This window comes from Oncorhynchus clarkii, chromosome 6, assembly GCF_045791955.1.
Source record: "Oncorhynchus clarkii lewisi isolate Uvic-CL-2024 chromosome 6, UVic_Ocla_1.0, whole genome shotgun sequence".
In the NCBI taxonomy this organism is placed as follows: Eukaryota; Metazoa; Chordata; class Actinopteri; order Salmoniformes; family Salmonidae; genus Oncorhynchus; species Oncorhynchus clarkii.
In genome coordinates this window covers 60826839-60843982 of record NC_092152.1, presented here as the reverse complement: position 1 = coordinate 60843982, position 17144 = coordinate 60826839, and the positions used below count along the sequence as shown (strand labels likewise).

Sequence of the window (17144 nt, the reverse complement as noted above, 5' to 3'; positions counted from 1 at the left end):
AAACCTACGCAGTATCTATCAACGAACGATGTTACACACATCCGGAAAGCCCTTCAGTATTTACAATTAAATCAACGGGGATAATAAAGATTGCCTCCTGGACCTAGGCTACCAGAAGTTACTATATCCATTGGGCGTCTTCAAGATTTTAAATACTTTTGAACGCGTTTGCATACAGGAATGTGCAGTTTTTTGGGAGAAGACTTTACATTTACAGTAACCGTAATATAATTTGTATTCCAGCTCAAAACTTTTGGCTACAAAAGCCATGGTGTAAAAACGGCATGTCTCGTTTCTTCTGGCCATGATGGATTTTTTGTTATTTACATACAAGTATCACAAAGGAGCGGAATGTAGCTCGCCTGTTTCTCCAACTCCCTGAATAGGTGTTTTCGGTGCGTGCAGAACAAACCAGAATAGTCCCCTTACACTGGTGCGCAACTGTAACGCAATTTGTATCACATTCTTTTTGGAAGCATTTGATCAACGAGGAATATTCGCGGAATAAGCATTGTTACCCCCCCCCCCTTCTTTTTAAAAAAATCGCCACAACAAAGTAGCTTGTGCGATCGTCGCATCAAAAGTGAGCAGTTTTTATTTTGTCCCTTTCGCTTATTGCAAACAAGTGTTTTTTTTGTTTTCAAAGCTACACGGTGAGTAATCCACCACGCTACTCTCTAATAAAGTGCCCGTGCGTGTAGGAGTGTACAGTCAAATCATCATGAGGAACACCGAGGAGGCGGAGGGGTTTGATGGCGAGGCCTCCAACACTTCCATGATCTCGGGAGCAAGTAGCCCATACCAGCCCACCACCGAGCCCGTACACTCAAGGAATGTTTTGGGTGGCATTAGGTGTGACTTTGAGTACCTGAAGTCACACTTTGGCATATTAAAGGCCGTTGAAGTGGTGAGTTAAATCATTCAGTCAAATCATTCAAGAGACTACTTGACTAGGCAACTGAAGAACGGTAAAGATGTGCATATGAAAACGCTTAATTGAATGGTGTTTAGCTTCATTTGTATGTGTGTAGTCTGTTTTTGATAGATGGCCTGCTTCTTTAGGCACAGTTACATAGTAGTAGCCCATTTTGCATGTTGGTCACCCACAGTCCACTCTGCTACACTTTAAAAAAAAATCTAATCAAATTTACTCTCACATGCGCCGAATACAACTGGTTTAAGATTTTACCGTGCAATGCTTGCTGACGAGCCCTTCCCAGCAATGCAGAGTTTAAAAATATAATACACAAGAATGGCGTTATATACAGGGAGTAACAGTACCATATCAATGTGCAGAGAGGTACATGAAGGTAGTACGCGGTTTTGCAATGGAAGTAGCCCAAATAATGACAAATTCCTCTACTAGAAAGAATTCCTTATCAACCAGTTCCTTACTGTTCAAAAGTTTGGGATCACTTAGAAATGTCCTTGTTTTTGAAAGAATAGCAACAACAACAAAAAATGTGTCCATTAAAATAACAACATTGTTCAGAAATACAGTGTAGGCATTGTTAATGTTGTAAATGACTATTGTAGCTGGAAACTGCAGATTTTTTAAATGGAATATCTACAAAGGTGTACAGAGGCCCATTATCAGCAACCATCACTCCTGTGTTCCAATGGCATGTTGTGTTAGCTAATACAAGTTGATCATTTTAAAAGGCTAATTGATCATTGGAAAACCATTCTGCAATTATGTTAGCACAGCTGAAAACTGTTGTCCTGATTAAAGAAGCAATAAAACTGTCCTTCTTTAGACTAGTTGAGTATCTGGAGCATCAACATTCGATTACAGGCTCAAAATGGCCAGAAACAAAGATCTTTCTTCTGAAAATCGTCAATCTATTCTTGTTCTGAGAAATGAAGGCTTTTCCATGCGAGAAATTGCCAAGAAACTGAAGATCTTGCACAACGATGTGTACTACTCCCTTCACAGAACAACGCAAACTGTCTCTAACCAGAATAGAAAGAGGAGTGGGAGGCCCCGGTGCACAACTGAGCCAGAGGACAAGTACATTAATTAGTGTCTAGTTTGAGAAACAGAGGCCTCACAAGTCTGGCAGCTTAATTAAATAGTACCCACAAAACACCAGTCTCAACGTCAACAGTGAAGAGGCGACTCCGGGATGCTGGCCTTCTAGGCAGAGTTTCAAAGAAAATACATATCTCAGACTGGCCAATAAAAAGAAAAGATAAAGATAGGCAAAAGAACACAGACACTGGACAGAGGAACTCTGACAATAAAAATGATAAACATGGATTAGCTAACACAACGTGCCATTGGAACACAGGAGTGATGGTTGCTGATAATGGGCCTATGTAGATATTCCATTAAAAATCAGTCCAGCTACAATAGTCATTTACAACATTAACAATGTCTACACTGTATTTCTGATCAGTTTTATGTTATTTTAATGGACAAAAAAATGCTTTTCTTTCAAAAACAAGGACATTTCTAAGTGACCCCAAACTTTTGAACGGTAGTGTATAACAATTGTATGACTGTTTATTTTCAAGAAATCAGCAACATTTCTCTCAGCAGTTAACAGGAAGGGGAAAAAGCATAGTTTAATGTGGGGCATGAGCCGGTACACCTAAAACCAGATGTCTAGGAGGGAGAAAACACAACAACAAAGGAAGATGATGCCTCCCAAAGCTATGATAATTCAGTTGCAGAGGAAACGTCTCGGCCAGAGTTTTGTCCCCTCTTTTGGTGCCAAACCGCTCAGTCAAAGATGGTGCTCTCACATAGCCTACAGATGAAGCACTGTATCCACAGTGCGGGAAAAACAGTGGAACTAAGGAAGTAATTAAGTGCATACAGTGCCAAGGGAAACAACCTGAGCCCCCTACTCAGAAGATGCCATGTTTGAATATTGCTTCATTAGCAATTACAGAATATTATTTGGCTTCTGTTGTGCTCTACAGAGGTCAAAACACACACCCTCTCGACTCTTTAAGTGAACTCAATGTACAAAGAGTTTTGATGTTCAGAGAATTCACCAGATTCAAAGCCCAAAAAGCCACAGTACCCGTGTGACAAGGAGAACGGTGGGAGAGATGTACCTGGAGAATCACACACACTGGAGATATTTGTCTTTGAGAAAGACATCTGTAGCCTGCGTGTAAAGTCTGTGCTGAGAGCAACTCTCTGTGCCCAGGTGGACGTTCACTGCTTGGTCAGATGAGACTGACAATAAGCATGTGATAACAATGTCATAGTGGGAGAAAGCTGATCAACTAGAGGTTACATAAAAACAAAACAAAACAGTGAGGTCAAACAGGAAGTCATGTCTTTCAGTACAGTTACCCAGGGTAAATTGTTGTGGAGACACCACAACTCCCAAGGACATTACAGGTGTGAATGCGACAGGTCTTTCCAGTCTTTCCTGGTCATGCCAGTCTAATTCAATACCTGCACTGGGCAGGATGTCTGAATGTCGTTATCTCACCTTATCTCACCTTTATCATGCCTGTCAACCAAGCCGTGTTGGCCTTATGGACCTAGTTGCTGTATTACTTTATTAGCCTTGCTTGCTATTCTTCCTCTGTAAGGGGGTTTCATTTGAACGCTAGTACATAGGAGTTGATAACACATTCCTTACGTTTACTCATGGCAGCTCATTCAGGAAATATGCTCAAGGTTGACCATAATACTTTTACAGTCGCAGAGCTCCCATATGTAGGCTTGGTTTGACTGTCAGTTGACCTTGGAGTGCATGTATGCCACCGCCTTTCCCACTGCCACTGGGCAATGATTGACTGGCTTGAAGGGCCACACAGGGAACTGCTGAGGCCTTGTGTTTTACTATTTAATCCCCCAAACACCGTTCATTGTAACTCATCTGCAAATGTGCCCAGTTTTTCCCTGAACAAGAGCACTCTCAATGTAAATGGATCATCCTAGTTCAATCCACATTAGTTGATGATTGATATTGTTGAACTAAATTAAACTAGTGATAATGGACTAAAGTCTAGTTTAAAGGGAGGGTTGATGATAAGTTATCCTTCCCTAATAGGCTACTCACTATTCAGTTACATAAAATCACATACGATTTCAGCTATAAATCAAAAAGCATACTTTGTGGGCAAGTAAAGTTGAATGTTTGGCGCTAACCTTGCTGGTCAAATCGGGATGGTTTTGTGTGTAGTACAGTATATGTCACATTAGTTAAGTTGAGGTGAAACCCTCCTCCCGTTAGCACGTTTACCTCTCCTAATGACTTTACTATGGGAACTGTTCCTACTGCCACACCCACTTGGTCTATGGTCCCATAGAGGTTGTTGTAACATAAACACTGAAGGTCTGAGGTTGACCTGGTGTTACTGGGAGAAGCAGTAGCCCCAGGATACTGGTGCTATCACCTTCAGAGAACCTTTCTTTGTGTCAGTCTCTGGTAACTTTACATGGGTGTGAAAAGTCTCGGGACAACAGGCTTTTGTGGATCTCATCTCCTCTAAGCATTTCTACATAACTCAAGTCATTTTACCCAATCAGCTCTTACCCAGTCAGCTCTAACCCAATCAGCTCTTACCAATCACTTTTTGACAGTCCCTCCTTTTTGTACTGTTTATAATGTAATTTACACGGTGGCCTTTATAATACCAAAATAAAGCTCCCGTTTCATCTCATTTGTAGAGTGTTGCCTTTTGGATTAAGTTGTTACATAGCTATTCAGTTGTCAATGGACCTTGTAATGTTGATCTTTTTTTGGATGCTTTAACAAGGGAAAAGTTTAATATTATTGAAGGCCCTTTTTGTAGGCTGTGTATGGAGCTAAATGAATTTACCAGACGCTGCTCCATGTCAGCTTGCACTTCCCATTCTGGAGAGACTGTGTATTCTGTTCTAATGTTTCTCTCTGACTGGTCTTCAACAAACACACATGATAGGTGGAATTTCTGACTCTACAGACATCTCTGGGGTCAAGAAACAGGAGAGGGAATAAAACGTATTTTTGCACATATTACAATGAGCCATTTGGGCCAGGAACAAAATACACAGGACACCACTGATCAAAGGTCGTTGGAGTGCAGTCTGTGTTTTGATGCCTACCTTCCATTCATTTTCTGGGAAGGGCTGCTTTTATCACGACTCAGTGATGACTTCATCCACACTGCATCCACCCCCAGTCTGGACACGTCCATGTTGTAATGTCACGCCGTGTGCACCCAGACAAACACACCTATAATGGGGTTTCAATTGGCTGCCACAGAGGAAGACATGGGCTCGAAGAATCCCTCACTGAGGTACCTACTGCAAGTGTGGGGTTGACAAAGATTTGCCGGTCTGAAATAATAATACGTTTGTGTGTGTGTGCGCGTGACTGTGTGTCTGCGTGAGAAACCGTGTGTTGCGAAGTGTTTGGGCTTCGCAAGGCTGTAATTGCAGCAGATGTGTGAAAGGTGGTGAGCCAGACAGCCTGTCAGGAGTGTAGCCTAAGCGCTCTCCCGCCTCAACAACTCTATGTGTCAGAAATAGAAGAGTGTTGTGATGAGGAGCCCTGTTGCAATCTGTTCTGTACATTAACCGGGCTGACAGGTTTAAGAAACAGCCCGGGGCTAGGGAGGAGAGGAGGGGAGCTGGTCAGAAGGAACACGACCAGCTGCCTCCCTGCTGCTCCCATCAGCATCTGGTTCAATATACTCGTTGATTTACTCACTGCACTTATCATGTCAGTTGTCTCCTATGTCAGCCAACTAAGATGCCAGTTTTACAGCAAATTCTGACTTTGACAATATTGCTCTATGCCATAGAAAACTGTTGTTGTCAGATGGATGACCATGTCATCCTCAAGGTATCAAAAACTTGTTCTTCAGGATAATATATGACTTAGATGGAGAGGAAAGAGTGGCTACTGATCTGCATTGTGTCTGACCCAGAACAAGACAGGATGGATTGGGCCTCGACACTGCGCCAACGTATTTTATGGAAAATGTGTTTTATTTTTATGAGGAAAAAAATTATATTACAGATGGATTGGTCTTTTTTCCAACTTCATTATGGTAATTCTTTACACATAAATCATAGGCTTCATATAGTCTCCAGCGCTATTACAGGTAATTGTACAGAGGTGAGTGGTTTTTCTCCGTCTAAAGATAACATCACGGCTAAAAAGGAGGTGAATCTGCATATTCAAGTCCCACTGTTGCCATGGAAAGCGTTGTCTGTCAATCACCCTTTCCATTTAACGAGTACAAAACAGGAGTTGGCTCTTCACAGAGAAGCCTTGTTTCAGAAGATCATGGAAAACAGACAAGAAATCTGAGCAGGTCATACATTATAGAAACAGCACGAAGTGTACGTGTATGCAAATCTGTGTCTCCTTTTATGGCTTCTTGATAAGGTTTGTTAGGGATGGATTCTCGTGGTTAAATCCCAGACTTGGTATTGGTACTTTTAAAGTTCTGGCCGTGAGCAGATCCTCTGTCCATGTCCCATGTGGGGAGCTGTAGACTGTCAAGAAGTCATGTGAATTCCTCGTCAAAGCTGTGAAACCAAGCGTCTGCTTAAGACATCTGAAGGCTCCCCTTAGGAGGGGGATTTTTGAAAAGTGGTGGGAGGAGAGGGAGGGAAAGAAAGGAAAGGGATTCCATACGAGTGTGATGTCACTTTTGATGATGATACCAAAATAGTTCTCACTCTCACGCTCTCACTGTGTGATGTGACTAGGGAATGTTCCATTAGTCACCTTTTTTTTTTAGCTTTCTCTAGGTGGTGTGAATGTATACAGTGCACGGGTGCATTAGCGTGCTTGTAATTCTCAGACTTCCTATCACAGAGCTCATACATTTTTCATGATAAAAGCTGGACTGGGCCCTTTATCCCAGATGGAAGAGATTCTTTATTGAGATCTGTCAGGCAACTAGATCCGGTCTGAGCCGGCCCAGATGGGACAAAGCCTGGAATATGTATGCGTGGTGATGGCGGTGGTTCCGTCTCCCTCAGGCTCGCGCGGACCAACCTGTAATCTGCTGGTCTGAAGTTTGTGGAGAGTCGGGCTGATTGCATCAGAAGCCCTAAATAACACATTAACCTCCCGAGTTCTCCCCCATCATTGGGTTGGAGTAATGATTGGGAGGGAAAATATATCAGTTAACTGTTCACAATGAGGTTGTGGGCTCCTCTCACTCACTTCCCAAGGCAATGCCACTCCCATCAGCACCAGTCACCTCAGTCTCATCAAAGATTTGGAGTAAGGTGAAAGAAACATGGATCGTGTCACTAGTTGATATATCATTACTAAATGGCTAACCCCTGGCATGCCTCACATTATTAATGAACCATATAAATACGTAATTTGTGGTTTTCACGTTGGTCATACTCCGTCTGACTGAATGAGTTTGTTTGGGTTGATGTGGGTAGTATCATAACTGTCTTATTTTAAGGCTGTCCTTGACCTGTCCCTCTTCCTCCTCCCTCTCTGCAGGCCCTGGCCCTCATAGCCTTCATCTGCATAGAGACCATCATGCTGTGCCTACCCTGCGGAGGGGTCTACTTCTTTGAGTTTGTCAGCTGCAGTGCCTTTGTCATCACCGGCGTCCTCCTCCTCATCTTCAGCCTCAGTCTGCACACCAAAGTGCACCACGTCAACTGGAGCCTGACGGTGTGTATACCACCCACATGCACTGGCCAATCACATCCTCTTATACTGGAGGCAAGAGTCTGGTTCAGATGTCGATAAGCCAATAGACACGTCTTCTGGAGGACTTAAAGAGTTGTTCTCTTTGCTTTGAGACTAAAGTTGTGACTAGTTTATATACAGTGTTATTACATGGGTATAAGAGCAACTTCACATAACGTATTAACATATGTGATTGAATAAAAGTTTATTGGTTGAACTGAAGGGTAAACTGAATTTGCTGAATGTGCACTTATCTATACAATGTGGGTGAGAATGAGTTTTTTTTAAAAATGCAGTCACAGCAAATGTTAGTGGTGGGTATTCTCCAATCCAACATGGCCCCTTTGACTATTTGCCTACAAACACACATCGTTAGAGCGTTGGGCTCCGGTACAGGATGTGTTACAGATGGAAATGGAAACGCTGAACACACTGCATACCAGAAAGAGAAATAGATGGTGAGTTAAAGTGGTTTAAATCCAACCATAACTATCGTATTGCATGGTATACTTAGTACTATGTGTTTTTACCTCAAACAGGCATACGGGGGTGTGCCTTTGGCTTTTACTGTTGGCCAAGTGAAGCAAAATGAAGCAGGGTTTTTATATATTGTTTTAAATAGGCTTTGTGTGTTTTTCTCCTGAGGCCCACTGGTTTTGGGCTATGCAGGACCCTTCAAAGAGATGGAAACACTGCACCATGTCCACACAACATATGGCGGTCTTTGTATCTCTATAATTCAGTACTTCCATATGAAAAATATCAAATGTCTGTGAATGTGATGTCATAACGTATTTGGGTGGTTTTATCGTCTTATTGCACACCGTTTGTGTGAAGAAACAAAAGTAATTTGGTGTGTTTATGCCGTTGGGCCTTTTGGGGTGGGCAGTTGAAATAATAATCTGTATTTGTATTTATTTGAGTCAGTTAGAGGCTGTTGCGTTGTGTGCATATGTGTGTTTGGTTGTGGCTTAAAGAGAGCTGTTGCCACCTCCAGGGCTCTTATTGGCTCTAGATTGGAGTAGCGGACTTGGCCTCGGCATAGTGGCCCGTTTTCCCTCCATTGTATTTATATCTGTGACATTCAAAGCTTCTCCAATGTGAGTGGGCTCCAGGAATTTTGACATTACACAGCAGTTTTGACTGAGTGTAAACTGAGAAAGTAATTCTCCAAACACTCCAGGGACACTGAAATGACCCCCTTGTGGAGCTGACTTATAAATGTGGAAAACGTCTGAGGAGGGTCTGTTCTTCCAATTATGTGCTATTTGATACTGTCATGTCAAACCCGTGCTTGATTATATGTTTGGTAATGGTCTATTGCTGTCTTGGGAATACAGGGGAGCTATTCCCTCACCTAAAGAAAATGAGACCAGCCATGGGCTTTATCATAAAGCTCTCTGAGGTAACTTTTACAAAAAGTTGTTGAGTGAAAGCTCCTGGAAATATCACATTTGGTTAGAGGTCATTTGGTTATTCAGATACATTGTTGGCGCTAGCTAAGGGGAGTGAGTTCAGTATTATGAGTGTTTTTTTTTCTTTCCCTGTCCCTGGTGAACTGTGTGATCCCGTGTCTCTGGATTTGGGTGGCACAGGCGTTGGTCTGTCTTGTGCTGGCAGAGACCGACTCTCTTTTTGTGGCGTGGTCACAACGATCAGACATTGTCTCAGAGCTGACTGTCTCTCTTGTCTCTCCACACAAAGGCTTTCAAATTACCAACTGCCATGCCAGGGAGTGCCAGCACAGAGAAGGGTGACCACGCACACAGACATTGCCAGTTTTAAATGTGGGCGAGTGCTGGCCCAGTCAATGCTGGGAAAGTTTTTGCTCAAAAATGAGGAGGCTGGGAACATAAATCTCACTACATGCTTGACTGGAATGGCAGGCGGTGGAGGACCTGAAGTGGCCTCTAGACTGGATATTTGACAATGTGCCAGGTAGTCTCCCCTCTGAGTGATAGCATATGCTGATCTGGTTTGCAGGTTATCCCCTCTCACTTTACTGCAGATCCTGCTATGCCATCTCCTTATCCTTTCTGAACATGGAAATCAGGCAGTGTATTGGCTTGAATGGAGCGAAGGTTTCTGTTTTGATAGATGAACCTGTGGCAAATCACAAGCAACATCTTATTTATTTACTTTGCTGATTAAACATGCGATACAGTGCATTCCTCTTGCAGATGTATCGGTGTGGTTTATTTTCTTTGGATCTTGGCATCTGTTGAAATAGTGTGCAATGCCATCCTGTTTGTGTATGCATTACTAGCTTCTGCTGTTTGTTCCAAAGCAGGTCTCTGTCAGACCCCATGCTGTTTTACTTAGCAGGGTCCATTCCCTCCCCCTACATGTTTAATCCACCTGCAAATTATGGCTTGCTATTGTGATTCATCTGTTGTGCTCGCAGAGCCCTCGTCTCTTACATTCTATTCATTTTCACTGTTATTTCAGAGGGGAGTCCAGGAAACGTTTTTCACTGCAGTTTTTTAAGCCCTGTATTTTGCCACCCAAGAAGAAGACATGCAGTAATTATGCTTCTCTTTTTATCGATTTCATCCCCCCCAAAAAGATTATTGAACTGAATGTTTTCTGCAATGTGATGTCTACTCACACTTCAGAGAGTTTGTCTGGATATGCATGTGTCCTGTTGCCTTGATCCTTGTCTAAATCAGCACAAACACGCAGCTGAAAACATTTGATAGAACCATTTGAAGGGGATGTAGCTTCTGGCACCTCGACAACCCTCCTCGGTGAAAGACCACTCCAACGCACTCAAACGTTCTGGCTTCCAGAGAGTCCCTGGCTGCTCTGCCAAATGTTGAGCTTGCTGACATCTCCATCTCCCCCAGAGAAGCCAGTAAGTCTAAGCGGCCTGCCTGCCTCGGGGCTCAGGGTGAAGAAGGGGTTGGAGAAGTGTGTCACTCTGCAGAAAGCGCGAGAGTGAGGCAGCGGTTTGATTGGGGTATTTAAAGGCAGGCGCTCCATCTTTTGCTACTGCTTTACAAACCGCAGCTGTGCATGTGGTAATGGTTTCTCCCAGAGAGTAATGTGCTGGGGTGAGCTGGACCTGGAATGAGATGGATCTGGGGTGAGCTGGACCTAGTGTGAGCTGGACCTAGTGTGAGCTGGACCTAGTGTGAGCTGGACCTAGTGTGAGCTGGACCTAGTGTGAGCTGAATCTGGGGTGAGCTGGATCTAGGGTGAGCTGGATCTAGGGTGAGCTGGATCTGGGCTGTGTAGTAGAGGGAGCGTGGCAGTATTGACACTGAGAAATCAGTCCAGTAACACCAGTTGGACCAGTGTATGCTGTGCTGTTACTAAGGTTGTTGGTGATGGTGTGTTCAGTGGGAGATCCAGCTCTAGAAGATAGCCTAGCGCTGCTGTAGGAATGCTTCCATTAAACACATCAGACAGATTAAACCCCAGGATAAACAGCACTTTTCACAGTTTTACATCCCACTGAGCACCGTTTGCCTTCTCTTCACACATCTTGCCAAACAGATCACACACAGACACGCTCTCTATACCTGCCAAACATAGACTGCAAATACAGGGAGTGAGGCATTAGAGTTTATTTGCCTTACATTTGAAGCCAAGTGTGAGACTCAGGCTTGATTAGTTTCTGATTGACTCCAGCATTTGTGTGGTTTGGTGGTCTGAGCTGTACATGTGTGTTGGTGCAAAAAGTGGAGACTTGAGTCTGGTTTGGCCAGTGTTCGTTTTGAGGGTCTCGCTTGGCTAGTGTTCAGTCTTGAGTCTAGTTTGGCCAGTGAGTCTGTGTGGGATAGTTGGTGTCATGTGAGATGATGTGGGTTATGACTACCATTATGCAGCTATTCGCATAGGGGGGCATTGCCCCAGTCATGCTGAAACATTTATTAAGCTTACACTGAAGGACTGGTCAGCCAGAACAACACATCCTGAAAGCTCACGGAGACACCGTGTCCGATGTTCGTGTGAATAATCAGGTCCTTGTACTAGGACCTTCAGTGACTGCCTTCAGCGCCAATTACTATCAACGGAGAACAAGAGAACAGCACAAACAATTCCAAAAATTCAGATTAGAGGTTGACCGGTTAATCAGAATGGCCGATTAATTAGAGCCGATTTCAAGTTTTCAGGACAATCGGAAATCGCTATTTTTGGACGCCGATTTTGCAGAATAAATGTATTTTATTTATTTTTACAACTTTATTTAACGAGGCAAGTCGGTTAAGAACACATTCTTATTTTAAATGACGGACGGCCTAGGAACGGTGGGTTAACTGCCTTGTTCAGGAGCAAAATTACAGATTTTTACCTTGTCAGCTCAGGGATTCAATCTTGCAACCTTACAGTTAGCTAGTCCAACGCTCTAACCACCTGCCTCACGAGGAGCCTGCCTGTTATGCAAATGCAGTAAGAAGCCAAGGTAAGTTGCTAGCTAGCATTAAACGTATCTTATAAAAGACAATCAATCAATCATAATCACTACACATGGTTGATGATATTACTAGTTTATCTAGCGTGTCCTGCGTTGCATATAATCGATGTAGTGCGCATTCGTGAAAAAGGACTGTCGTTGCTCCAATGTGTACCTAACCATAAACATCAATGCTTTTCTTAAAATCAATACACAGAAGTATATATTTTTAAACCTGCATATTAACTAAAAGAAAGGTTAGCAGGCAATATTAACCAGGTGAAATTGTGTCCCTTGCATTCATTGCACGCAGAGTCAGGGTATATGCAACAGTTTGGGCCACCTAATTTGCCAGAATTTTACGTAATTATGACATAACATTGAAGGTTGTGCAATGTAACAGCAATATTTAGACTTATGGATGCCATCCGTTAGATAAAATATGGAACGGTTCCGTATTTCACTGAAAGAATAAACGTTTTGTTTTCGAAATTATAGTATCCGGATTCGACCATATTAATGACATAAGGCTCATATTTCTGTGTGTTATTATGTTATAATTAAGTCTATGATTTGATAGAGCAGTCTGACTGAGTGATGGTAGGCACCAGCAGACTCGTAAGCATTCATTCAAACAGCGCTTTTGTGCGTATTGCCAGCAGCTCTTCGCAATGCTTCAAGCATTGCGCTGTTTATGACTTCAAGCCTATCAACTCCCGAGATTAGGCTGGTGTAACCGATGTGAAATGGCTAGCTAGTTAGCGGGGTGCGCGCTAATAGCGTTTCAAATGTCACTCGCTCTGAGACTTGGAGGAGTTGTTCCCCTTGCTCTGCATGGGTAAAGCTGCTTCGAGGGTGGCTGTTGTCGATGTGTTCCTGGTTCGAGCCCAGGTAGTGGCGAGGAGAGGGATGGAAGCTATACTGTTACACTGGCAATACTAAAGTGCCTATAAGAACATCCAATAGTCAAAGGTATAGGAAATACAAATCGTATAGAGAGAAATAGTCCTATAATAACTACAACCTAAAACCTCTTACCTGGGAATATTGAAGACTCATGTTAAAAGGAACCACCAGCTTTCATATGTTCTCATGTTCTGAGCAAGGAACTTTCTTACATGGCACATATTGCACTTTTACTTTCTTCTCCAACACTTTGTTTTTGCATTATTTAAACCAAATTGAACATGTTTCATAATTTTTTTGAGACTAAATAGATTTTATTGATGTATTATATTAAGTTAAAATAAGTGTTCATTCAGTATTGTTGTAATTGTCATTATTACAAATACATTTAAAAAATCGTCTGATTAATCGGTATCGGCATTTTGTTGGTCCTCCAATAATCGGTATCGGCATTGAAAAATCATAATCGGTCGATCTCTAATTCAGATAGCTGAAGGATTGACAAGTATGACAATGATGTTGGTTACAGAGACTCTAAATATGCAACTTTAATATGACAGAAACTCAAATTCTACAGAAACTTTAAATATGCTACTTTAATATGACAGAAACTCTAAATATTTTGCTTAAATATTACAATTCTGAAATACAGCATGAGCATACAGTACCAGTCAAATGTTTGGACACACCTACTCATTTAAGGGTTTTTCTTTATTTTTAATATTTTCTACATTGTAGAATAATAATGAAGACATCAAATCTATGAATAACACATATGGAATCATGTACTAACCAACCAAGTGTTAAAAAAATCTAAATAGATTTTATATTTGAGATTCTATAAAAGTAGCCACCCTTTGCCTTGATGACAGCTTTGCACACTCCTGACAAACATTACTCAACAGTGTCGCTGTACAACATGGTGAGAGAAGCTAACTCCTGGCTACTTACAATATGTACAGTAACTATCAGTCTAAACATGACCTGTTAATTAACATGTATGGTCTGTCTGTCTGTCCCTACAGGACCTGGTCAACACTGCAGCCAGCACCTTCTTCTTCTTCCTGGCTTCTGTGGTCCTGGCTGCTCTCAACCACAAGTCTGGAGCCGAGATCGCAGCAGTGGTGAGTTCCCCCGTCCCGCCCCACTGCATCCTCATCCTGGTCACTCCCTGTGACCCCTGACCTGGGCCTTCTCAGAGTGACCACCCTGTTTATTAGTCTGTCTCAGATGTACACCACTGAAACATGGGCTGAGGTCTGGTCTTTCTCCGTTCACCCCCTCATCCTCCCTTCCCTACTCCCCTCTCATTGTGAAAGGGTTCTTTGATCCATTATTGTGCTACGCAATGAACAGTGGCTGGTGTTGCATGACCCACTAGATTTATGTTGTTTGAAGAGTAGCATATATGCATCTAAAATATACATCAGAGACATTTACTGCAAAATGTTCAGAGATATGTTCAATAATCAAATCGAAGACATTTAGCTATTAATTAACTACAAGCCACCCTGAAGTTTTTCTGTTGAATTTCTGTTTATCAGATTCTTTGTCTTTCCACATTATACTGTATTTCCTGTTAACTGCTGCCTCCCTGTGGAAGACAGCCTGAACTGCATTTCACCAAGTCAATATGGCATTTTGTCCCCACCTACAGTATAATAAAGCCAAAATAGAATTGCTGCCACATCAAGCTGTCTGACAGTGTGAGAGGTTTGAGGATCAGTTGGCCAGACAGTAATTGGCCAGCCCAGAGGCGATGTGTTCATGATCAGGGTGTGCTGAGAGCTTGATGATGTGTGAGCAGAGCCACAGTGAATGTTCATGGCTCCATTGGCCACCCTGCTGCTGCCACATCCACACCATTTACTGACTCAGTCCCTCCCTGGAGGTTATGAGCTGATTTCTGATTCCTGTCATGTCAGCTCTGAGCCGTGACATGGACGTTTACTCTGGAGTTCAGCCCTAATTCCCTCGTTGGACAGAGAGAGAGAGGTAACACCTCATTGGTTTTCTCTCTCTCTCTCTGTGTTTCGCTTTCTCTTTGACTATCAACCCTCTTTGTAACCCTCAACCTCATTTTGATATCTCTCCCTCTCGTTCTTTGTACCGCTTGCTCCATGATCTCTTGCAGATTGTATGCATTTGTCTGGCAAAGCTTGCTTGTTTCCTTACACATAAGAAAGCATGCACGCCCTCGCGCACACTGCTGCTCCTTTGATTCCTGTGGTTGTGCATGAGGCTGGGTCAGCAGAACTGTGTACTACGGGCGCCCGGTCGGTGGCCAGAGGATTTGTGCTTAGTCGTTTATGGTGCAGATGTTCTCAGCAGGAAGTTTCAAATAAACATCCTGGGCTTTTCAAGCCTGAAGGGGGCCAGCTAAATCCCTGGGCTCTCTTTCTGGGGAGGGATGGAGGGAGTCGTGGGAGGGGTGTATTTGTTGAATTCCACTCTTGTCTATTTCTTTAGGGGCGTATACTGTATAAAGGGCTGCGATTTGGAGACAGATTAGACACTTTGTGTTACTGTTTAATCAGCTAAATGTCTTGCTGTAATTATACAGTAGTCCCTGCTTGAGATGTATTTACTACTGGAAATATTAGGAAGGACTGGAAGGAGGTGTCATTTCCTCCTGTACCTCCTTAGAAACTCACATTTATTTTAAGTTCATAGTAACATAAATTCTGTTATGTTGAATCATGTTTCTGTAACTTCCTGTGCAGATATTTGGCTTCCTGGTGACGTGTGTGTACGCTGTGAACACCTTCCTGGCTGTGAAGAGGTGGCGTATGGGTGACGGGCGCTCAGTGGCGGTCCAGACCAGTGAGTACATGCGAGCCCGCACTGCCTCCCGGGGAGAGATGGAGGCACGGCCTGACCTGGCCTGATGGAGGTGATATTCTGAGACCAAGACTGACATTTAAGGCTTCTATCTTACCATACCCTCTCTCCCACTACCCCCTAGTGACATAACCAATCCCTGTACCCACTCCATGGATGAGCACTGCAGCCTCTTTACTTGGGGGTCTCCTTTGGCGAGAGTCCTTCAAGGCCTGGACCCAGAGCCCTAGCCCCCTGAGAGTACCAATACACAGACTGGGTCAGAGATCTTCCTCTGTCGACAGTCATCAGGAGAATTGACTTGATGTTAATTAAGTGATTTTCTGGTTTCGAATTCAGCGTGGTTTGAAAACTTGTCCAGTGTTTTGTAAATGCTCTTAACTGTGTGACTTGTTATCTATGACCGCCAGCACGTACTGTACAGGGTTTGGTGGTTATGTTACTTGCAATACGTACAGGTAGCACTGTCTGTTTAGATATGGAATGATTTTTTTTAACGCTACAGATCTAACACAATGAGAACAACAATTTAATGAATTCAGTTGATTTATATATTTTTTTTAACATGAACTTGGGAAAAAAAGGACCAAAAGCTTAGGCCTATTCATTAAGGCAGGTCAACCGGTTATTAAGGTTATGAACTCAGATACTCTTCAAACACATTCCCAACACAGTTCAGTTCCATAATGTCATTACATTTCAGTTGTGACTCCCTCTGTAGAAGATGTAAAGTAACCATCCTCAGTGTATCTCACTAATACACAACACCGAACCACATGAACTTTTGAAGGAAAATTGAAGGTATTCGTTTTTTGACCATCTTTATTGAAGGACTTGATTTAGTTTCTTCAGAAAGTATTTATACCCCTTGACTCATTCCACATTTTGTTGTTACAGCCTGAATTCAAAATGGATTAAATATATTTTTTTCTCACCCATCTACACAAAATAGCCCCTAATGACAAAGTGAATACATGTTTTTAGAAATGTTTGATACTTTATTGAAATTCAGGCTGTAACATAACTAAATGTGGAAAAAAGTCAAGGGGTGTAAATCATTTCTGAAGGCAATGTAGTTGGTATGGGTGCTATTTGTAAATGGTTAAAGAGTATAAATGTGACGTTTGTAGGTGTTGTACCTATAGTATATCTGGCCTAGTGAGTGACAGACAAATTGCACAGTGGTACGTTACTAACATGGTGGTACGTTTGGTAATTTAACTTAATACCGATAAACAGGTGCAGGTCGAGGTCAGCGTCCATAGCACATCTCAGGTATTGGCTGATTCATCATTTATTTTTGAAACTTAAATGTGGCATCACATACATTTGTCAAAAGATGTTGCCTTCTTAATAATTGGGTCCATGGCATA

At 42.6% G+C, this 17144-nt stretch overlaps 1 protein-coding gene across 2 annotated transcripts; it reads left to right on the top strand.

The window, feature by feature from the left end:
* On the top strand, positions 1–16011 carry LOC139411370 (CKLF-like MARVEL transmembrane domain-containing protein 4). Of its 2 annotated transcripts, XM_071157650.1 has the most exons (5): positions 1–907; positions 7431–7607; positions 13956–14054; positions 15654–15753; positions 15896–15986. In XM_071157650.1, the coding sequence occupies exons 1-5, from the start codon at positions 722–724 to the stop codon at positions 15901–15903; spliced, it is 570 nt and encodes a 189-aa protein (XP_071013751.1). In that variant the 5' UTR covers positions 1–721; the 3' UTR covers positions 15904–15986. The 2 variants fall into 2 exon arrangements, with proteins under 2 accessions (XP_071013751.1, XP_071013750.1); XM_071157649.1 differs by having other exon boundaries at positions 15654–16011.
* Positions 16012–17144: the final 1133 nt, after the last annotated feature.